Genomic DNA, 24,707 nt, shown 5'->3' on the forward strand with positions numbered 1-24,707 from the left:
ACACCCTGAGTCTGAGAGTGTGAGAGATTGCTAGACAGGTAGGTAGATAACAGGTAGTCAGACTACAGACAAAGAAACCAGAGCAACTGCTTCTCAGGAAACTGATCAGAATCAGCAGAGGAACATCCCTGACGGTGAATTTGTGGTATCTTATTTGTTTCCAACCTAATGAACTGATGGGTCAACACAGTTCCTAAAAACCTAGTAATGGACTTGGACGTTCAATAATTGGCCTGAGCTGAGCTCCAGTACAGGTCAATCCTGAACCGACAAGATAATGAATTATTTAAATCAGACAATTGTCTTTCTTGTAAACTTGGTGGCTTTTACCTTTACACGCCCTGCTGTTGCCTTTGGTTGGTAAGACTGTCTTCCTAAAGGTTCCTGTACCTCACACTTACCCAGGACCAACTACGTGACTTGTGGGGCCTAGGCAAAAATGAAAATGTGGGACCTCTTGTTTAAAAATTATTAAGGATTCTTTGTACCTGAAATATATAGAATCGTTTCTATTTCCTGACTAAGCCATGACTAAGAGGATGTGCTTCACAAAACAAGAGCATTAGCTAAGCTAAAAGAAGGATCAGTTGAATCAGCTTCATCCTCATGTGACCAAAAACTCAATACCAGACTAAAGACAATGGAAGTTTATTTCTCACACTAAAAAAAAAAATGATAATAAAACTGTGGCAATAAGCAGCCCTCCCCCCCCAAAATTATTAAGGATTTAAACATTATTGGGTATTTGTGGATATTAACTACTACATATAAAATAGACCAACAAGGTCCTACTGTGTAGCACAGGAAACTATATTCAATATCTTGTAATAGCCTATAATGAAAAAGAATATGAAAAGGAATATATGTGTGTATAACTGAGTCACTCTGCTGTACACCAGAAATTAACATGACATTGTAAACCGACTATACTTAAATCAAAAAAAATTAAAACAAAATAAGTTATTGGATTTTTTTTACAACTATTACAATTTTTATTTTGAAGAGTTTTGAATCGATTAAAAAAATGGTCTTATAATTCTTCTGCATAGATTGTAAAGTAACATTGTCTCCTCCCCATTCCACATTTAGTTTTCAACTCCTGTCCATTAAAACTCAGAAATACATATATACATTATATACGAGGCTGCAAGATTCAGAGGTTGAATGGTTTGCCCTCTGAATATACTTTCAGACTATATATATATATATAGTCTTGTTTTTAGAATTTCAAATTTATTTTTTGTTTATTTTTAAATTTCTTAAAAGGTTACACTCCATTTACAGTTATTACAAAATATTGGCTGTATTCCCTGTGTTGTATAATACATCCTTGAGGCCATCTTACACCCAGTAGTTCGTACCTCCCACTCCTTCACCCCTACATTGCCCCTTCCCCACCTCTCCCCCCAGTAACCACTAGTTTGTTCTCCATATTTGTGAGGAACCGTGGAATTTTAAATCAAACATGGGGCCCTCCGAGCATGGGGTCCTGTCTTGTCAGTTCAGGTGGGGTTGTGCAGGTCATCTGCTCATGAAGCTGGCTTAGTGTATCCTTTACCATGAAACCCTAAAGCCTTAGGCCAATTGTCTCTGAGTTATTTTTGACAGTTAGTCTGAAGACCCCATCCCACAGGGTTGAATTCCTCTGCGTTGGATCAGATTTTCCCTGCTTTGCCTGGCAGTGAATCCAGACTAATTCACACTCACCATGAATCAGAAATTGTTATGTTAAGAAAATTTTATCAGCAGCAGTTTTGGGGTAGTTACCACAAAGGAATTATTCTGGTGAAACATGGGGGATTGAGGATATGATTTCATGTGTGTTTCCTTCCATGATGCCCCTAAAATGTCAGCAAAAGAAAAATAAAAGGTAAGAATCCATGAGGATAAATAGAGCATGAAGGGTGAGCAGAGCAGTTGAGAGATAAAGCTAGTTCTTAAGCCCTTGCAAAGGAGCCGGGAGATGCTAATAAGACATTAGTTGAGCCTCGCTGCAGAAGTCCTTAAAGACTCAGGAGCTGGGAACACAGATATCTCTAGAGGCAGGGGGTAGGCTGGGACTAAAAACAGGAAGATAACTGAAAGTCTGAATGAAGAGTGGTTCCACACCAGATTCCATACATTGCCCCCAGAAGATTGGGGGATAGCATGTAGAATTGAGGGCAGGAGTCAGGTACCACACTGGAAATGGGGATTAATGAATATCTACAAGAGGCTTCCTGAGCCTACTTATGTCTATTGGGCTCCCAGGATCCTGGCCGCTGGGCTCACAGCTCCCAAGCAGGGACACAGAGCAATCCTCTCTGGGAAGACCGCCAACTAGGAGAAGAAGGCTGCCCTAACCCTCCCCCCACCAAAGGCCAGCACTCCTTTAAACTGCCCTTTGCGGATGCCTGCAAGCCAAGATGCCCAGGCGTGCTGAACTGTGCCTCACTCTTAAATATGAGTGGACAGCCAAGGCTTCTGGGAGAAAAACACTAGAATAAAAGATAAAAGTCAACAAACAGAAAAGGAACTTGGGGGAAACAGAATACAGAGGTTAGGTGTCAGCTTCACAACCCTATAATTAGTATCATATGAGAGATGTGAGAGGATGCCACTCCCCATCACTTTCCATATCCATTTCTTGTTTAAACCTTTTTTTATTGTAGCTCCATTATCTCCTGACATTATATAGTATATGTTGTTTACTCTCTGTTACTGCTAGTTGATTACTAAGCTCTATGAGAGCAAGGACTCTGTTTTGTTCATTTTTCTATTACCAGTGCTCATGACTGGCACAAGATGGTTAATTGAATGGATAAAAACTGTATTCATAAACAAGAACAGGGTACTGTAAAAAAGGAGCAGTGAAGACAAGGAATATATATATGTTCATGTATAACTGAAAAATTGTGCTCTACACTGAAATTTGACACAACATTGTAAATTTATTATAAATCAATAAAAAAGTTAAAAAAAGAAACACAATAAGTTATGAGCCAAAAAAAAGGAGCAGTGAAGAGCAGAAAAGATATGAAAATATTAATAGTGTGATAAGAAAATTTAAAAATTCAATAGAAGATTTGAAAAATAAAACTAAGAAAATATCCTCAAATAGAGAATAAAAGAATGAAAAATAATTAAAAAAAAAGACGAAAATTGGAAGATGAGGCAAAGAATTTTAAAGTCTGACTAATAGAAATTCCAAAGGAAAAAAGAATAGAGAAATTGGAGGGGAAAAATTTGGCACAGAAATGGTAAAGAAAAATTGCCACAATTGAAAGACGTTTTCAGAATTCAAGTTCTCTGAGTGTCTGGGAAAATAAATGCAACAGACTTGTCTCAAGGCACACAATCATGAAATGTCAGATTGCAGCGATAATAATAAGATCCTATAAAGCTTCCAGGGAGTAAAAGAAACCATGAGTAAAAGACAAGTATCAGAATGGCACTGGACTTCTCAACAGCAACTCTGGAAAACAGTGGGGTAACACGTTCAAAGACTAAAAGCAGGTGATCTCCAGTCTTGAATCCTACACTTAGACAAAGTATTAAACTAACGTGGTGGTAAAATAAGGAATTGCTCAGATATGGCAGGTCATAAAAATATACCTCTCATGCAAGCAACTGGTCTCAGGAAGTTACAGAGAAAGTGGCAAAATTAGGAAATAAACCAAGAGAGAGGAAGATACAGGATACAGCAAGAGAGAATCCAAAGAGGAGTGAGGGGAAAAAAATTCCCTTTATTTATTTTTTTTAGGGTCTTAGGATGTCTTAGGGTGACAGTTATGCATCAGCTTAAAAAGGGCAACCAGTCCAGAGAGAGGCAAGAGTATGTATGAGCTCAGGAGATGTGTCTTTGAGAGACACATACCTTGAACTCATGGTTTGCCTGATGTATTTGTGTGGAGATGGGCTTTTGGTTCTGTTTGGAAATGCTTCAGGGATGATTTGAGTATGTGTCGACTGTAGGTATATAAAAAACTAAACAAAGGAAACACTAAAGCAGTTTCAGTTTAGGAAAAACAAAAAGTCGTATAAGAAAGGGTTTGTGACCGTAACATGTCAAATGACTCAGCTATGAATTGCATTTTTTATAGACAATAATGTGAGCCTCAAATATCAATTTAACAAAAAATCTTGATGTAACTTTGTTGAGAGAAAATGTAGAAGGGATAATGGAGATATGGGTGGGGCGTGTGGCTTAAAAGAGTGAAATCCTTGTTTTCCAATTTAGGAAGTCAAGAGTTAAAATCTTGAAATGGAAAAAAAAAAAACAAACCTGTAGGCCTGTGATCTAGAAATACACAGTAAACAGGATAAGAAACAAACAAAGGAGTTGAAAGCATTGCTCTAGGGTGTGGAGACTGGGCAGAGGGAGGGATTGGAGCCAGGAAGCCTTTTCTTGTTCTGAGCCTGGAGGTGCTGGTTGACCCTTTAAGCTGCATAATGAAGTGCTTTGATAATTTAAAAAAATAATTAAATTAAAAGCAGTATGCTAATGGGGTGGTGCTCTCATACATTCCACCTCATGTGTAATTGGTTTGCCTCCTGGCGTGGTGCTAACAGCGAGGGCTTGGAGACAGCTGCGTGCCTGGAGCTTAGTCACGCGGAATGTGGTGTCTTCTTTGAAGCCATCATGAGCTTATCACGTTCTTTTACTCTCTGTGTGGGAACAGGTCTGGGAACCAAGGGATGGAAACAGGCAGAGTCTTTCACTATACATTCAAGGAGAAACAAACATGCAGAAGGCATATAAACATTTGATCACTTCTCCTAGCCAGAAACAAAACAAAACAAAGCAAAACCCCACCCTTTTTTTGACCCCACTTCCCCCTTCCCTCCAGCTATTGCCCTATGTATTTTTTAAATACGAGTTTACAGCCACATTTCTCTAAATAGAAGTCCTTACTCATGGTCTTTAATTCTTCTCTCATTCTCCCTTGACCCCATTCCAGTAAGCTTTCACTCTCATCACTCCACTGGAAACAGCTCTTTTCCAGGCCTTTAATAGCCTCTGTGTCACTAAATCCAATGGTGATTCAGTTTTTATCTTACTATTGGCACCATGTGACCCAACTGACATGCTGGATTCCCCAAGACACTCTCTTTACTCGGAAGGGCTCAGGCTAATTGGTGTTTCTGGTTCCTTGGCAGAAGAGGAGAAAGGCTGGAGGGGCACATAGGGACTTTCCATTGCTTCAGCCTGGGAGTGACAGTCATCTCTTTCCCTCACGTATTATTGGCCAGAATCAATCTTCCCTGTGCCCAGGAAGGAGGGATTTGGTGAACAAAAAGTATGACCTTCGACTCAATCACTTTTCAGGATGCATGTGTGTGAGGGTCAAAGGGAGTGCAGGTACCATCATGGAATTGTGTTTATATTTGATTATGACATAGGCTTTACTATTTAAATTAAAAAAAAAAAAAGCAGTTTCTTGAGTCAGCTCTCTACTTGTCTCCTGCTTCTGATTTAGGGCATGTGTGATCTCCGCCTTTGCCCTGAGGCAACCCTACTGCAGAAGTCAGCAACGATTCTAATTCTTTTAGTCTTTTCAACAGCCATGAGACCCAAATATCTTTATTTTTAGAGACTGGGAAATGAAGACTAGAGAGGTTATGTGCCTTGTCTCAGGTCACACAGCGAGTATGTGGCTGAAGCAGGATGCCAGTGTGAGGGTCCTGATTCCTGGCTTTGTTTCAGACCAGGTCCTTGGGTGTGGTTGCGGGGTTAGACCCTGTCAGAGATGAAGGGTCATCTTCCCATGATGTCTGGGTTCCTTCTAGCCCCATGGCTCTTTGCTGCCCTCTCCTGACTTCCGCAGTCACGACTGAACGAGAAGTTGCTGCAGAGACCGCCTTATGATCTGCTATGGCATCTCCAAGCTTACAGCCTATGTCCCCTCTTCCTGATAGCTCCTGTCCCCATCCCCCCGATTCCCAGGTGCTGAGTACGCAGTAAGCACCAGGAAGCATTCCTCCTGCTGGATGTCTTAGAGCAGCAACTCTTACGGAGGTGTTAAGGTACCTTCATGAGTTTCCACTACACGCTGATCACTGTACATACAAAACCCCACGGACCCCTTCATGACAATTCTGTCGGGAAGTGCTCTTAAGTCTCTTACAAATAAGAAAACTGAAGTGCAGAGAGGATGTGGTGATGCGCTCACTGATTAACACTTCCTCTGTATACCATTACTGAGCATTTCCGATCTGCCAGACAGTGGGCTAGGTTTTGGGGTATATTAATTAAGATCTCTGCTTTCAAACAGTTATTCGGAGATATATCTGGAGTTTGAACCCACATTTATTCTGATTTTGTTTTCTTTTTAATAAAACATAAACATAATGCCTACCTTCCTTCAAGAATTATTCCAATTCTACTTTCTCCGTGAAATTTTCCCCGAGGCTTCTCTTCTCCCTCCCACGTCAGACACAGAAGCACCGAGTTCTCCAAGCCTCGGGGGTTACAGAAGCACAGGTGGTGTCCTTTCTGTCCTCTGGCCCCAAGAATAAGGGCCTGGATGGCCTCTTCTAGGGATGGCAAGCATCTGTTCGTCGTGAATCACTGCCTGGGCTGGGTCTCTTTGGCAGACGTTGCTAATCAGTTACAACACCCTTTCCCAGGTTCAGTCTGGGAAGCCTGTCCATTTCCTCTCTGGTCTGTCACGCATTTCTGTAAGAAGCTTTTGAACCCCAAGACTTTGCTCTAACGCATAACGCAACCTGGGATTCTGGGTGGGACAGTCTGGTGGGAACTTGGTGGGGAAAGCCGGGGGTGAGCATGACTGTCAGATGAGGGCAATAAGAATGTCACGTCCCTCTGGCCCTGGTGGTCACCTGACCCCTCTGGAGTTGGCGAGATGCTATCCCACGACCTCCACTTAGACTGTGGGAGAGGTGTGGACTTACGTGTGTGAGGTTATACATCTGGAGCTGCTGGCAGTCCCTTCTTGAGAGTGAAGCCAACACAGAAGTGGACAGAACAGAAGGATGGAGAAAGTTGGCCTTGGGGTCTTTTCAGTTATCCAACCCCCGAAGTTGGAATTCTTTTTTTTAAATTGACATACACTTGATGTACAATAATATATGTTACGGGTGTACAATATAGCGATTCACAACTTTTGAAGGTTATACTCCATTTATGGTATTATAAAGTACTGGCTGTCTTCCCTGTGTTGTACGATACATCCTTGTAGCTTATTTTATACACAGGAGTTTGCACCTCTTAACCTCCTACCCCCACGTTGCCCCTCCCCTCCCCTCTCCCCACTGGGTACCACTAGCTTGTTCTCTGTATCTGTGAGTCTGCTTCTTTTTTGTTATATTCACTAGTTTGTTGTATTTTTTACGTTCCACATATGAGTGATGTCATACAGGATTTGTCTTTCTCTGAAGACTTACAAATCGGAATTCCTCATTAAGAGAGCTGGAGTTGGTTTTTCTCTTGTTTGCAGGCAACGTTCTGTTACTGGATAGGCAAGGTCTCATTTTATAGATAAAGAACCTGAGGACCATAGAAGGAAAAGAGACGTCCCTGATGGCACTCATCATCTCAGCCACCCACCTGTGAAGAACCTCGGAGCTGGGGAACCGGCTACAGCCTGAGTGCATGGGGGCTGCACAGAGAGCCCTGAAATCAGTGCAATTCGTTCCTGAATCCCTTTGTAATTGTTTCTGAAGGCTATTCCTCGTCCTATTCTTATTTTCTAGGACTTCTAGGAACATCTGAAATCCAGGGCAAGCATTCTTACCATTCAAATGAATGCATGTGTTTATTTGACAGAGACTACTATGTCACACACACACATGAACACCCCAAATATTTAATCAGTGGTGCTTTACTCATGTGTGAACTCCTGTGGGGTGGGCTAGCTCACGATTCAGACTTCTCCATTTCCCTGCTGTGAAGGGACGTCCCTGAGTGCTCCTCCTCCTCTGATCCTCCCCATGGCCAACGTTGGACGCACTGTTATCTCGTTTGACACTCTCCTTTTTGCACTCAAGTTAACCTTGAACCTTGGAAGGTGAGAAAATTATACCCTCGGCTGATTTGCTGCCTCTCTGTATCCACAAAAGAAATTCATTCTCACAATTGCTTGCATTGGGATCTGCTACAGCAAATCCTTTCTAAGCACCTTTAATCTGTTCATTCATTCCGCAGTTATTAAACGCTCACTACGTCCCAGGCAGAAAGCTATAAACAACACAGGTAAACCCCAACCCTCAAAGGATGTACTAACGCATTCCAGAGGGTCTAGGAGCTTTGCCGTCCTCCTGGTGGTTGCTCTGGATTTACAAAGCCTGTGTATCTATGTTAACCATTTCTTATTTACTGTGTATGGGGAGCAGGTTACTTACTGGAAGGGAGGAAAACTTCATTTCATTGGTGATAATCATCTTTTTCTGTTTTAATCTTTTCCCCTGTTGGCTGGAGAATCATTTCCTTTTCTCTTTTGTTTCTCTCTTCCTGTTGATCCTCTAAAGACCTCTGTACCCACTGGGTCCTCTGGCCCCTTGGCAGTGTGTTCTAATACCAGGTGTATCCTAATAGACTTAAGGCATGCTGGGCAGTGTACTGAGTGCCCTGCACATACCACCCATTGAATCCTCCCTCCCGCCGTGTGGGGCTCTATAGCTGCATATCCTCGGAATAAATTTTTCTAAGATGAATTACCTTCAAGTCTTTATTACAATTCCATTCAGTTTTACTGTATTAATGTTTGAATCTGGAGTAATCAGAATAGATTCAGTGAATATTTACTGTGGACTGCCTCATATGTGCCTGATGAGTCAGTAATATGCAAAGTTGGAGACAAAATTATGCCTTGCTAAGGCTGCATTCAGGACCACAGCTGACCTGGTCTGGCCACACTGGGCATGGAATTCTGACCACAGTGAAGATGTACACAGTCCAAATATCCAGCTTTAAGAATATTAACTGACAGCCAGATCAAGATGGAGTACATGCTTCAAGAATCCCCTCTGCTCCACAAACAAAGCAAGTACTGGATAAAACCAATCAACCAACCACAAAGAAAGAAAACAGAAGAAGGCAGGGTCAGGCTTAAATATCAGGCAAGCATTTGGAAGATCCAAGCTGGCACAGGAGCACACACCGCGATCAGGGCTGAAGGGGTGGGTGGACTTGCTGGGTTCTGGATGCAGAGGCAGCTAGTGGTGGCGAATGAGTCAAGAGCATTCCCTGTGAAATGGGGAAGCAGAGGCAGGCTGACTGAGTGAAGCCCAGGGCTGGGGCGGTTTTCATTTCTCATCCTCCACCCTCATGGAAGGAGGCTAGATAGAAACCTGCTGCCAAATGCTGAAGGAGCAATGGCTCATATCCAGCTCCAGGCTGGGAGAGAAGGATGAGACACAGCCTTGTGACTATGAGCTGAGTCAAGTTTCCCTTGACCTACCTTAGATCTGCCACAGCCCAGTGGCTTTGCAGGGCAGCCCCTCTAACTGCTTGAACCAGATTTGAATTGGGGACCCCCCACATCTGCTAAACAGGACATTTGAATTTGGAGGTAAAGGAGACGGGAGGGGAGAGTGAGAGAGAGAGAACTGAAACAAACATACCACTTCATATTCCAAGTGAGATTGTAAATCAAATTAAAAAATGGTTGAATAAAAGCTAATACTAAGAAAAGCAGTTGATAAACCAACAATCAGAAAATAAATTCACTTCCGATGAATTGATTTTACAGAACTGTCCAACAAGGTTTTAAAGTTAATATATTGATTATTTCAAAGAAATAAATGAAATAAAACCTTCCATTATAATAATAAAAATAGGCTGAAAAAAAGAATGGAGAGATATGAAAAAGGACCAATAAGGATATTCGAGCATTAAAAAAGTAGTCATGTGGGGCTATGAGTTATGATGGCAGTTTGGTTATTTATACCTAATTTCACTGCCTTTCTAAAGCATAGTAATGTTACAGTAAAGAGATTAAGGAAAGAAAAGAGAAAGAAATAAACAAGAATGGGGAGAACAGGTGAAGGGACAATGACAACAGTGTTTTGGAATCTGGAGGGGAGATGAATGAGTGGGAGCAGATTAGTAAACCCGGACAGCCAGACCTTTAAGTCATTATGGTCTCAGAAAGCTGGAAAAAAAGTCCAGTTCATGTTGACAGCTCTCTAAGCCTCAAGAACGAGCAAGTCCAGAGACCTCTGGGCCTGGAGCAAAAGTAGAGGCTAAAGCAAAAGGACTGAGTGAAGGCTGTTTGAACAACAATTACATCTCGATCTTCTGTCCCACCCATGGTGCTAGACAACTGTCCCTCTCTCATCCAAGGAGTATTCTGAAACGGTAAAACGGAGCATGTGTGTCTGTGTACACTAGGCATGGTTAAGGGTGGGACTACCAGACAGAAAGCAGGGGAATTAAGTGACCATGTGCATAAAGAATATGGAGTCCTGAGACTCTCAGGCCCTTTCCTCTTGGCTCTCAGAATGCTGATGTCGACCCCCAGGGGGAGTTTGGAAGTTTCTACTATGAGGAATAGGATCAGTCTAAGAGGAAAGTCCTAAAGATATAGACCCTAGTGGAGGGATTTCCCCAAGAAGTTACCTACTTAGATCACCATAGAGAAAATCTACCGCAGAGAAGATCATTTATCTGCTCAGAACTTCCACACTACTTTTTAATCCTGTTTACTCTTAATCCCAAGGAGATAATCTGAGATTACTAGAAACTTGAACACAATGAACAGACAGAAAAAAAACAACTTGGAGGTAGTGGAGACAACAGGAGGGGATAGGAGTAAAAAAAAAAGTGAAATCAATATTGTTAGAGAGATAATGAGATACTGTATTTATGAAATAGAATGTGTAAAAATTCAGACTAATTTTTTAAAAAGAACATTTGGAAATTAAAAACATGATGGCAGAAAATGAAAAAACCTCAGTGAAAGTGCTGGAAGATGAAGTTAAGGAATTTGCCTAGAAATTAGAACAAAAATACATAGAAAGAAAAATAAGAGAGAAAAGATTTATAAAAAAGTTGAAGGGCCAGTCCAGGAAATTTAAGATATGAATAATAGTAGTTCTAGAGGGAGAGAACAGAAGAAATGGATGGGAAAAAAATGAATAAAATAAAATAATTCAGGAAAATTTCCCAGATTAAAGGACACGAACTTTAAGATTGAAAGGGCTCACCAAATGCCCATCAGAATGGGTAATAAATCTACATCAAGGCATATCCTTGTGTAATTTCAGAAAATAGGGAAAAAGTAAAGATCTTAACATGTTTCAGAGGAAAAAGACCATGTCTCAAAGGACCAGGAATCATAAAGTCTTCAGTATCTCAAGAAGAACACAGGAGAATGGAACAGTATTTCATACATTTTAAAGGAAAAGAATGTAGAATTCTACATCCAGTCAACCTATCAAGATTGTGATTTTTCATAAACTCAAAAAAAAAGGAAAAAATCTAAAATATAAAAAAGTTTTTCATGTGCCATTTCATAGGAAGCTATGGAAGGATGTGCTCTACAAGATGAAGGTGTAAACCAAGGAAGGGAACTAAATGAGACATGGGAAACCAACCCAGAGGAGAGATGAAGGCAACCCTTAAACTGATGTGATGGGGACCCCAAGGGTACATCTGAGAGGGATGACTATTTACCAGGCACAGTGAGAAAGGCAGTCAAGATTCGAGCAGGTCTGAAAATCTGTGACCAAGCACAATGCCTATCTCAAAGCCAAAGGAAACTTCACTTTTACTGGTAATAACCACAGTGATGAGTCTTTATGGCTGAGACTGAAAGATAAGACAAAAAAGAAATATGCCCTAATAGGAGTGATGACACTAAAGGCTGGTGTGTCTTTTTATCAGCAGCATGGCAAAAGCCTTCTGATTTCTATGGACTTTAATGCAGAAGAAAATATTAATTGGACTGAATAAGAGAAATCTTCCTATACATATGTATATGCCTACAAATGCATGCAGTGACTGTAGAAGGATCTATAATAATCTGGTATTTACTATTTCGTTCCTTTTGAATTTTGTTACGTGCATGTATTATCTACTCAAAGTTTAATGAAATAAAAATAAACCATTCCTTAAGCATTTAATTCAAACGAGCAGGATTATAAATGCACATGTCTAGAAGCAATAATTTTACCTGTGGGAATATATCCTACAGATAAAACCTTGCATGTTCAAAATGATGTACACAAGGTTATTTAACAGATAAATAAATAGCTTATTCCAGCTTTGTTGAGATTTAGTTTACATGTAACATTGTGCAAGTTTAAGGTGTACAACGTGTTGATTTTACAGAATTATTTTAATGGCAAAAGAACAGAAACAACCTTTACAGGGACTTGTGAATTAATCATGCTCATCCATACCATGAAACACTATGAAGCCCTTTAGTAGATGGAGATGCTCATCGTATACTGATATGAAACAGTCCTCACAATATTTTCTCAAGTGAACGAAGGCAAAGTAGAGAAAAGTGTGCATAGTGTGCCAATATTTGTGTATAAAAGGGAGGAAAAAACACTCTCGTGTGTGCATGCATTTCCACATATATGAATAGAGTATATATATCAGAAAGAATAAAAGTATTGGAAGACATGGGCTGCCTCTGAGAAAGGGAACTGGGTGGTGGCAAGGAGGCAGAAAGGGGAGGGTAACTTCCCATTGTTTATCCTGTGCAACCTTGGATTTGAACCATATGAGTGTATTACTTATTTAAAAACAAATTAAAAGAAATGTAATGAATGAGATGAACTCTGGACCAGACAGAGGAAAAGAAAGAATTATAGAACTGGAAGATAGAATATAGGAACTCTCTCGAAATGCAGTACAGTTATTCAGAGTTACTATATCATTTCTAATTTTTGTCTGCTTGCTTTATGGTTAGAGAATTAGAAATGATATAGCAACTTGGAATAATAAATTAGCAAGTGTGATCTAAAATGTGCATATATGTATCTAAAAACTTTGTGCACAACAAGTGCATATATATTCTTTTCAGGTATAGGTAGAATCTTTGTAAAATTTGATTATGAGGTCAAAAAAGGAATCTCAATAATTTCAAATAATTTATATCATATTGACTACAATATTTCATCACATAATTAAATTAGGAAGTAATTTAAATAATAAATAGTAATTTAACACCATTGCTTTCTCTCTCTTTCCACACATTGGGAAACTTAATGGGAAACTTAATTGGGAAACTTAAGAATGCAACTCTGAATAACTCTGAATAAAGATAATGTAAAAGCCGTAATAATAAAATATTTATAGCTGAACAATAATAAATGTACTAAAATAAAAAAATTGCCTCATGTAGCTAAAATGGTGTCTAGAGGGAAATAAGAGCTTAACTGCATTTATATAAATGAGAAAAATGAAAATAAGTGAGCTGTATTCAACTAAAAAATAGATAAAAAGAACAATAAAGTAACTTATGAAGAAGCAGAAGGGAAATAATAAATACAAGAGAAGAAATTAATTAAACAGAAAATTAGTGAGGACACAAAACCAAAAGCTTGTTCTTTAAAAAAAAAAAAAAAGGAAAATAATGAAATTGGTAAATCCCCAGCAAAACTTATCCAGAAATAAAGGGAAAATACATAAGTAAGTAATATTAAGAAAAGAGAACCCTTGGTTAACACCCCTGATGTTGTTAAATGTTTTGAATGTTTACTCTGGATATATGACAGAAGGGACATTATCAATTAATGCAGAAGGACATTATGAATATGGGAAAAAACTAAAACTAGATCTGTCTTCATAGCATACACAAAGATTGAATCCAGTTGTGTTAAAGACCTAAGTGTAGAAAGCAAAACCTAGACTCTTTGAGAATACATTTTAGTTGAGGTACAAAAGCACAAAGTGCACAGGGGAAGAGAGGTACTTTTCATTACATACAAGTTAAAGATGCTGCATAAGCCAAGTTATAAACACTGGGAAAATGTTGACTGTATAGCAAAAAGGATGCATGTTTAGAAAACACAGAATTTCTACAAATTATTAAAAAAGAGAAGCAACTCAACAGAAGAGTGAAGGGATGCCATGCACAGGAAAGGAAACCCATGCGGTCAATAACGTTTGATGTGATGCTAATCCTCAGATGGTCAAAACTGTCAGAGGCTGTGTCACCCAGGGCTGGCTTTGTATGAGAAATATCGTAACTCTCAGACATTGCCGGTGGGAACAGAGTTGGGGCAACCCCAGCCCCTTTAGAGAGTAATTTAGTATTATTCAGTGATGTGGAAGATGCCCATTTAGGTATACACCCCAGAACAGCTTGTCTCAGAATCACCTGGTGGTCTTGTTAAATCACACGTCACTGGGCCCCACTCCCAGTGTTTCCAATCCAGTGGGTGTGGGGAAGGAGCTGAGAATTTGTGTTCTAACACGTTCCCAGGTGCTGCTGCTACTGTTGGTGGGACCACAAGTTGAGAACCACTCCCTTAAGATGGCCTTTTGAAGATGTGCACAACAATGTTTGTTGTTAAGAAGAGTGAAAAACCAGAAACAAATGCCCAGCAAGAGAATGACAGTAAATTATGCCATTTCCCCCCATGCAACAGAATATACATAGCAATGAAAATGAATGAAACTAGAAATGAAAATATAGCATAAAAAAAATAAAAAGCAATGTTCTATGAAAAAAGCAAATTATCAAGTGATATATGGAGTTGGATACCATCTATATATATTTTAAAGAAATGCAAAACAAAACGATGTACTGCATATGGATAACAAATGGTATAAATCATGCATGAGCGAGATAATACTGAATTTATGATACTGGTTAGTTCTGAGGTGGGAGTGGAGGTGATGGGATTGAAAATGGATAAACAGAGGGCCTCAACTATATCTGCTTTTTTTAAAAAAAAATCTGTCTGTCTGTCTGTCTATCTATCTATCTATCTAATCTACTGACCTATCATCTATTAGCATTTTTGCAAAAAAGAAGATCTTAAGTAAACATTGCTGTCTCAGTTCAGGCTGCTGTGACAGAATGCCATTGACTAGGTGTTATGTAAACAACAGAAAATAATTTCTGACAGCTCTGGAGACTGGAAGTCTGAGATCAGGCAGCCAGCACAGCTGGGTTCTGATGAGGACCCTCTTCCAGGTTGCAGACTGCCAAATTCTCATTGTATCTTCAAATGACAGAAAGGGGACAAGAGAGCTGTCTGGAACCCCTTTTATAAGGGCACTAATCCCATTCATTAGGGCTGCATCCTCCTGACCAAATTACCTCCCAAAGCCCCCACCTCCTAGTACCATTACATGGGACATTAGGATTTAACATGTGAATTTTGGTGAGACACAAGCATTCAGTCCGTAACAACTGCCAAGGGTTAACATCTGATCAAGGTAGGTCATGGGTACAAAGGCATCATTGTATTATGTTCCTCCTTGTGTGTAAATTTAAGTAAATTTGAATTATTTCACGAGAAAAATGCATTAAAAAAATACCTGCCCAAAATACTAGACCAGACTTCGTTTCTGGATACTGTTCAAGCCAAAAAACCTCATTTTGACAAGATTGAGTCTCTGTTGTGGAATAAGAGTGATATACAGCTCCACATACTGCTTCATAATGACACACAAGAATTATAAGTACAAGTAGTGATTCCAAACTTCCTCTCAGGGGAATGGCGAAGGCCCTCAGCTTTTCACCCTCGTCTGTGTTCCTCTTCCTTTATCAGAGAGTTGGTTCTGCTGATCCTCTTCTGTCTGTCCTGGTTTTTGGGCTGGGATATTTGATTCCTCAGGGCAAGAGGAGAATAAAAGGAATACGATCATTCAAAGCCTCTTTTATTACCACCCCCCGCCCATCACAGAGGAGAATTCTGCCTTGAATTGCTCACTTTTGGACTTCCGTGCTGTCAAACCAGGACAGCAAATAGAGTGACAAAGCTTAAGAAACCAGCATGGCTAGATTGGTTTACATTGTAAAGGCAGAGTATTACTGGCAGAAGAGAAATAAAATGTTCTAGAAGGTGAGAGGGGAGGGAGGGAGCGACAGAAACCCGTGGGGACTGGATCTGAGAGCAGAAGTTTGGCACCTGTCTGTTTCCTCAGTCCTCTAGCTTGTTCTTTCCTCCTGAATGTCCTCGGGCTGCTGGCAAGGTGGTCTTCCTAGCTGCTTATTTATCTTTTACTTATTATATATTTTTATTGAAGTATAGTCAGTTTACAATGTTGTGTCAGTTTCTGGTGTACAGCACAATGCTTCAGTCATATAGGAACATACATATATTGTTTTCACATTCTTCTGCACCATAAGTTACTATGAGATATGGAATATATTTCCCTGTGCTACACAGTATAGACTTGTTGTTTATCTATTATCTATATATTAGTATCTGCAAATCTTGAACTCCCAATTTATCCCTTCCCACCCCCTTCCCTCCCTGGTAACCATAAGTTTATTTTCTATGATTGTGAGTCTGTTTCTGTTTTGTAAATAGGTTTGTCTTTTTTTTTTTTTTTTTTAAGATTCCACATATAGGTGATATCATATGGTATTTTTCTTTCTCTGGCTTACTTCACTTAGACTGACATTCTTCAGGTCCATCCATGTTGCTGCAAATGGCATTATTTTATTCTTTTTTATGGCTGAGTAGTATTCCATTGTGTAAATACACCACAACTTCTTTACCCCGTCATCTGTTGATGGACATTTAGGCTGTTTTTGAGACTTGGCTACTGTAAATAGTGCTGCTATGAACACTGGGGTGCAGGTGTCTTTTTGAATTAAGGTTTCTTCCTAGTTGCTTTTGATTAGCCTTATATGTCAGTGCAGAAGAGGGTCTTTTGCTTTGTACTTTTGGGGAGTAGGAATCTCTGTCAGAATGGGTCCAATAGGGTCAGAGCTGGAAAAGATTTTTCCCACTGAACAGGGACGTAGGTACAATACTGCTCAATACCCTCCCTGTCTAGAGCAGCCCCAAGTTTTACGTAACCATCCAGCATCAGCCTGTTAGGTGAGTGGACCCTTCTTCTCTGTTACTTCATTGACTTCTAGTCACATCCTTGTCAGGTAGTACTATTTTCCTAACTTTAGAGATGAGGACACTGTCTCAGACAGATGGACTTCTCCAAGGTTGCACACCCTTGGAGAGGCTTAAGCGGGATTCAAGTCCAAGTCTATGATGTTTTTACACTGGGCTACACCATGCTAGGCTCTGTGAGATCAAGTGAAAATAAAAGACTTGGCCCTGTTATCAAGGAGTTTTATTGTTTAGTTGGGAAGATAAGATGTCTGCACCTGAAACATTAAGGTTGGACCCAAGTCATATGAAATCAAGGGGAATGATCTCATGCGTTCTAGGTATGTTAAAGGGCCAGTCGTCTACAGGGCCCTGTTAACTTTGGCTCAGCTGCCTCCGACAGTCCAACAGAGTGGGCACTCACCTCGCCTGATGTTCCCTTTGCCTTATAGTGCAATGATGCCATATTTACTTTAAGGGGAAAAAAGATTGCTCAGCCTGTAAATAATCATCAGATGCTCTGGAGGAAGTTCTTTGGAAGGAAGGCAATTGGACACACATTCAAGGCAAAAGTCATCCTTAGTCACGGCCTCTGAGGGACCATGAGTTCCTCGAGGATTGAGGCTGCGTGTTTCACACCTGGATTGCACATAGCCTGGCCCAGAGTGGCTACTCAGTAATGTCCATTGTTCCCATTGTAGATTTTCCCCACCTGGGGATAAAGGGCAGATAAGTGGGGGGAAGTATCTGACCCAACCTAGTAGAGGAAGACCTCATTGCATCCTTGGTTGATCTGGAATCCTTGAGATTTCATTTCACCGTCTTCCAGAGCAGCTAGAGCCAGAGACCTTGACAAAGAGTCTAGCTGGTATGGAACCTTCCTTGTTTGGCCCTTCATCTTCCACTGGTGTTTGTCCAGCTGGTCTACAAACTTGGGAATCCCGTGGAGCTTTTGCACACTCTGTGGGACAGAGTTTTAAATGATTTATTATCTTCTTTCCTTTGTTGTCTGAGTGCTTCAAACCTCCATGGAGATCTAATCCCATGGGTCACTCCTAGGGTACATATGTGGGATATGAGTCATTTTATAGCCTGTGACAACCCCTGTTTCTTCTCTTCCCAGTTCAGCTGATAGTGGATCTCTGCCCTCTCCTTATGGTTCAGAGAAGCTGTGATCCTTGAATTTGGGGTCCCTGTTCCACAATGAGATTCAACACGCATTTGCCACCAGTCCCAAGTTCCTGGGCATGATGGGATCTTTGTGTTCTACCCAGAGAAAAGCCAGAGAAGTAGCAGGGGCAGGTGAGTGGCTCTTCTGGAGATGACTGAGAACCTGGGCTATTTAGCTTCTGGTTTATACCAACACTGGAAACTAACAAGCACATATCCAAAACCACGCAGAAGGCGGTGAATGGAAAAAAGTCACCGACCAAAGAGAGACCCCATCTAGAGTAAGGAGCCCTTACTCCAATAAAACCCAACCCTTTCTTCAGTTTTCTTAACTTGTTATCTCATTTTTTTTCTTTCAAAACCTCTTTTACAGAGTCATTGTGGCTTTAAATATCAATCCATTTCTCAAGTGAGGAAACTGAGGCACGCAGCATTCAACTGATTTGCTTAAACTCACATAGAGTAGGGCTGTCAAGGGATGTTTGGGGTTTGAGTTCCCCTTCATCTCTATCTGCTCCCTCAAGATACCTCCGAAAAACCTACAGTATAAACAAAATCAATTTTCTTGTTATTCAAGTACAACTTCAAGGCCATCCCCAGGGCCCCACTGAGCCTGCCATCCCCTAGGCTCTCCCTTTATTGAAATTCTGCAGTAATCACTAGACTATCAGTCACGGAAGCAAGATAATAAGGTCTTCCTGGAGTGTACTTTAAAGTTTTCAAAGAGCCTGCAAATCCACTATTCACTGATTCACATAACATCCCCAGAGACAGTAAGAGCAAGCATTATTCCTATTTAGAGATTAGGAGCTCAGAAAGTTTGATTCCCACCTCAGTTCCTTTTTGCTATCCTGGGCTCCCCAGCTTGCCTTGGGCCTGGGGTCTCTGTTGTACGTGATTGGAGACCCTTCCCATCTTTTCTTACACCTGCATTTCCCACTTGCTCCTTTCATCAGGAAACTATATGAGTAGCTTTGAGGAACAGATCTTACCTATTCAGTACTGAAGCCGCTAGAATAATGAAACAAGTTCTCAGTTAATTGATCAGGTTTGGTTTTAGGAAAGCCAACCCCTAGGGAGGAGGTACTGAGGAAAGACTGTGGGCTCTGGGGTCAGACTGGGCTGTGTTCTCATCTGGACTCTGCCACTTCCTCGTGGTGGAAGCAGGGCTCGTGGGAGCTCCCCGTGGTGGGTCCCTCTCTCCCCCTCTGCAGCTACCTGGCGACTGGGGAAATCTAGGGCTTGGTGGAGCTTGAGAACAGCTGATGTAATACAGTTCTCAGGAAATTTAAAATTAAATTCAGTAGCTAAGAAAAAAATTATGTGTAAATATCAATGCAACTTGTTTCACACCCAAGGCCAGTGAGAGTGGGGTACTCCAGGCACACAGGCATCATTCTTGCAGGCACCTGTGCCCTTAGAGCTGGCTGGCAGGAGGGTTGCCTGGACTTCAGTATCCAAATTGGATGGCTCTTCTGTAAGTACTGGTCGGCTTCCTTGCCTTCCTATTTCCTTGAAACAAGTAGCTGGAAGTGAAAAAGGAAGCAGCATTCTGGGCCAGCATAATGCTCAGAGTATATATTCAATTTTTTTTTATTACATCAATGTATTTATTGCATGCAGACTGCATCCAGTGACTCCTTTTGGCACTGGCAACACAGTGATGAGCAAACAAAGGCACTATCTTCAAGGAGCTTACATGTGTGTGTGTGTGTGTATGTGTGTGTGTGTGTGTGTGTGTGTGTGTGTGTGTGTGTGATTATAGACAAACAGATAAATATCTAATAGTTGATTATGAAGCTGTGACAAAAAAAATCAAGGCAAGAAGGGGGTCAGAGAGTGATGGGAGTTGCATTTTCAGTTAGGTGGTCAGAAAGGGTCTCTCTGTTCAGGAGAATTGAAGGAAGTGCAGGAGGAAGCCACACAGAAAGGCAGAGGGAACAATAAGAGCAAAGGCCCTGAACTTTCACTTAATGCTATTTCCTTCCCTCTTTAGACCAGCCCTGCAAATATGCGTATTATGCCTTCCATTTGGAGAACAGAAAAAATGAGGCTTAGCAAGATAAAGAACTTTTCTCAAAATATAGCTAGTACTTGATGGAACCAGGGTCAAACTCAGCTCCTCTGATTCTAGAGATGGTGCTGTGAACTCACGGAGCTATCCGTGTGCTTTGAAGTGAGATAACCATTGCCGTCACGTTGCAGTCAGCAGAGAAGCAGGTGTGCGGGGAGCAAGAGCAAAGAGGAACCGGAGAGCAGGACCCTGGGCTTCATCTCCGCGCCTCTCTTAGCCCCTTCTGCCTGCCCCATGGCCCCCACCCACCATCGCCCGCTCACTTTGGTTTGGTGGTTGTTTTCTGAAATCACTGTCTGGCTCTTAGTAAGTTTATTTACCAATTCCTTTCACCTTTGGGGGCAAGTCTCCTCGAGGCCAGGTGGAGAGAGTCAAAACAGGGAGACATCCAGCCTCTCTCTTCAGGCTCATCACGTAGCTGAACCTGCAAAGAGCTGTGGGAACCTAGTAGTAATTTCCCTGCATGGGCTCCAAACTGTTTTTCCATATTTGCTCAGGAAAATCTTAGCCGAGAAAGCAGCATCTTTTGAGGACATAAATGAGGCCAGGTTCCTCTGTGTTGCCCCCTTCTTATTCAGTGATCGTCCCTTATGACTCTCTCCTTTTTCCACTGGCTGTTGTCCCCTACTTGACGCTTGGTTGATAAAGTTCTCTCAACCCCAGAGAGGAAGCCAATGCAGTTAATAGGACTTGGAGCCTCCTTGTGCCCTTACAGGTCACTGGAGCAGGTGGGGAATTCCTCCAGCTGGGCCCTGAGCTGTAGAGAAATTAACCTCACAGGCAGGGCAGGCAGCCAGGGTTGCAGGTGTGTCATTCGGTGACATGAAATGACAGAGGGAGATGGCCTGGTTTTGGGGGAAAGCACAGACTTCTGTGTCAGATGCACTGGGATTTGAGTCTCATCTTTCCCGTTTACTGTCTGGATCTTTACGGAAAAGGTCTGACGTCCCTGCCCTAGGACGCATAAATCGTTTTCCTCTGGGATCTAGGCTCCTTTGGTCGTGTGGCTCTCAGTCCACTGAGGTTTATGATGTTCTGAATTTAGCCTGGGAGTAGGGAAAGAGATAGTGGGGACGGTACATCAGCTTCCTAAGAATCCCAGCCCACAAGTGAAATGCATCACTGGCTGGAGGCAAGAGGGTGGAAATGTAGCCCCTGGCTCAGCTGTCTCCAAGCAGTGGCCCCACATTGAGGAAGAGAGTGTGGATCTTTGCTGTGTGTATTTATGTGTGTGTGTGTGAAATATCTGACTTCTGTACTCCTCCTTCAGCTGTTGAATAAGAAAAGCAGGTTCCTTCAAGGTAACATCTGGATTTGATACAACCCCCCTCAGGTTTTGGCATCTCCCCTCTAAGTCATGGATCAGAGAACTGAAATTATTATAAGGCGACACCTGCTCTGTGCCAGGTCCCATGGTGGATGCTGGGAGCACCTGCTCTGTGCCAGGTCCCATGGTGGATGCTGGGGGCACCTGCTCTGTACCAGGATGCCCCTCTGGTACATCTGCGATGGGGCCTGGCACAGAGCAGGTTTCCTGTGCGTTTGTTGGCCTGACCTGCATACAAGTTTGGAAGAATGAAGGATGGAAAAGTCTTCCCAGTGAAGATGAAACTATTAAACTCGAGTCACAGCTGGAAAGCTAGGTAAGATTTAGAAATAACACCAACAATTCACGGATGAGGCAACCAAGCTAGTCAGTTGTAGACTCAGGGCTTGATCCTAGATCTGTTTGACTCTAAATCTTGTGCTTTTAATGACTATGAAAAAGAACGAACATTTCAGAAAACTTTGCTAAGAAACCCGTAAGTCAGGCTTCTGCAACATCCATGTGCTGCAAGGAGGGAAGCACCGTTCCCAGGATGCTACATTATAAGCCAAACTGCAAAGGGGAGAAACGGGCAGGAATTGTGCTCTGAAATTTCCCAGCACCAACAGAAGCATGAAGCCTCTTGGGCTGCAATGCAGTGATTTGTCCAGGAAGCCAGTGTTTACAGACTGCCCACTGTGGGGCTGGCGGAGCACGGATTTAGGTGTGGTGAAGGTACTCGCAGGAATCTGAAGACTTTGACCTTGTTTGTTCCTGATATTGAATCTCTGCATGCGTTCATTGGTGGGAAATCATGAAATGTTGAGGTCGGAAGGAATCTGCTTGATTATTTTTAGGGGGAAGAGCGAGGGTTTTAGACCTTGGCAAGCCTGGATTGAAATTCAAGTTCAGGCATTTGTGACCACAGGCAAAACACTGTTTTCCTCCAAAGGGTCAGAGATATTGAATAATTTGCCCAGGGTTACAGAGCCAGTATGTCATTATTATAGTTATCCACTGCTGTTGAACAAACCACTCCAAGGCTTAGTGGCTTAAAGTAACAACAGTTGGTTACTTAGCTCACAAATCTGCAATGTGGGGACGGCTCGCAATTAAGGTCGGCGTCAGCTGGGCCAGCTTGACTGGGGCTGGAGGGTCGATTCCTTGGATGACCCAGGCCCCTGGCTGGCATGTGGGTGCTGGCCGGCAGCGGGGGCTCAGCCAGGGCTGAGAGCTGGGGGACCTTAATTCCTCTCCACCTGGGCCTTTCTGCAGGCTGCTTGGCTTCCTCACACTATGGTGGCTGGGTTCCAAGAAGCAGGAAGAAGAAAGAGTTTCTTAAAGGCTGGACCTGGAAACTGGCACAGCATCACTTCCATATTATTCTGCCATTAAGGAGCCACAAAGCTCATATTCAAGGAGAGTGGCCATTGGCCCCACTTTTCTTTTTCAGACTCTCATTACTTTTTTTGAGGGGGTGGTAATTAGGTTTATTTATTTACTTATGTATTGTTTTTTCAAAATCCCTCCTGCTTATTTATTTATTTATTTATTTATTTATTTATTTATTTATTTATTTATTGGAGGAACTGGGGATTGAACCCAGGACCTTGTGCATGCGAAGCACATACTCTACCACTGAGCTATACCTCCCATCCCCATTTCTCTATCTTTTATCTCACTAACTTACACTTATTTTTCAGGTTCCCATTTAGACAGCCTTTCCTCCAGGAAGCCCTCTCTGATTCCCCAGGACTGCTTGAGTTTCCCCTTTATTGCCTCCCACGAACATCCTGTCTTATTTCTATCTAGCACTTTTTTTTGTACTGAAATTGTCTGTTTCCTGGTGACCCTCATGGATGATACATGTTTTGAGAGTAAGGATAATATCTTGACTTCAATTTCCTCACTCGAAGTGAAGGAGACTTCAGGCCAGCATCTCACAGGTCCTCTCTGAGTTGTCATTATCTACGAGGTGTTGAGTCTACTGAGCTCTGACTCCTACGTATGCAGCCCTCTACCCCAAACCGAACCCACATAACCGAGTTTGTTATGGTGGGCTTTGCTGAAATGCATGAAATGCGCCTCCTCTTCTTTGCGCTCTTCCTCACCATGTACCTGCTCACCTTGGCGGAGAACTTGGCCATCATCGTGGTGGTGGGTTTGGACCAGCGGCTGCGTCGACCCATGTATTTCTTCCTGACACACTTGTCCTGCCCTGAAATCGCGTACACGTCAGTCACGGTGCCCAAGATGCTGGCTGGTTTTACTGGGGTGAGGGGAGGCAAGAATATCTCCTATGCTGGCTGCCTGTCCCAGCTCTTCATCTTCACCTTCCTGGGGGCAACAGAGTGTTTCTTACTGGCTGCTATGGCCTATGACCGCTACGTGGCTATTTGTATGCCTCTGCGGTATGGGGCCTTGGTGTCCTGGGGCACCTGCGTCCGTCTGGCAGCTGCTTGCTGGCTGGTTGGCTTCCTCACGCCCGTTTTGCCCATCTATCTCATGTCCTGAATGACGTTTTGTGGCCCCAACATCATCGATCACTTCTTCTGTGACGCCTCACCCCTGCTAGCCTTGTCCTGCTCGGACGTCTCCCTGAAGGAGACCACAGACTTCCTGGTCTCTCTGGCTGTGCTCCTGGCCTCCTCCATGGTCATCGCGGTGTCCTACGGGAACATCGTCTGGACGCTGCTGCACATCCGCTCGGCAGCGGAGCGCCGGAAGGCCTTCTCCACTTGTGCAGCTCACCTGACCATGGTCAGCCTCTTCTATGGCACTCTTTTCTTTATGTATGTCCGGACCAAAGTGGCCTCTTCCGTCAACTTCAACAAGGTGGTGTCTGTCTTCTACTCCATCGTCACGCCCATGCTCAACCCGCTCATCTACAGTCTTCGAAACAAGGAGGTGAAGGGAGCTCTGGGCAGGAGCCTTTTCCTTCAGGTCTTGGAAAGGTCAGTGAGGAGGTAGGTGGAGACCCCGTTTCCTTGCCTTGGCTTTTTGGAAGAAGGATGGTGAGGACTATGGAAGGGAGCAGAGGCCTAGGAGCCAGGTGTTATGAACTATGTATTAGTTAAAGTAAGATGCTAATCTGCTGTAACAAGAGAGACCTAACTATAATGTAGCTTAAAGAATGGCAGAGGCAGGAGAGGGCATAGCTCAGTGGTAGAGTGTATGCCTAGCATGCATAAG

General features: G+C 42.3%; 1 protein-coding gene and 1 non-coding gene across 2 annotated transcripts; one reads left to right on the forward strand and one right to left on the reverse strand.

Moving 5' to 3' along the window:
* Positions 1-23,096: 23,096 nt before the first annotated feature.
* TRNAA-CGC lies at positions 23,097-23,168 on the reverse strand. Its single transcript has one exon. It is a non-coding gene; the product is annotated as a tRNA-Ala (tRNA).
* Positions 23,169-23,522: 354 nt separating this feature from the next.
* LOC102520212 (olfactory receptor 6Q1) lies at positions 23,523-24,477 on the forward strand. The gene is given in 2 exon segments (XM_014553431.2): positions 23,523-24,443; positions 24,445-24,477. Coding segments are annotated over 2 exon segments (954 nt in total).
* The last annotated feature ends 230 nt before the right edge of the window (positions 24,478-24,707 follow it).

The sequence above is a fragment of the Camelus ferus genome, chromosome 10 (genome assembly GCF_009834535.1).
Source record: "Camelus ferus isolate YT-003-E chromosome 10, BCGSAC_Cfer_1.0, whole genome shotgun sequence".
Taxonomy (NCBI): Eukaryota; Metazoa; Chordata; class Mammalia; order Artiodactyla; family Camelidae; genus Camelus; species Camelus ferus.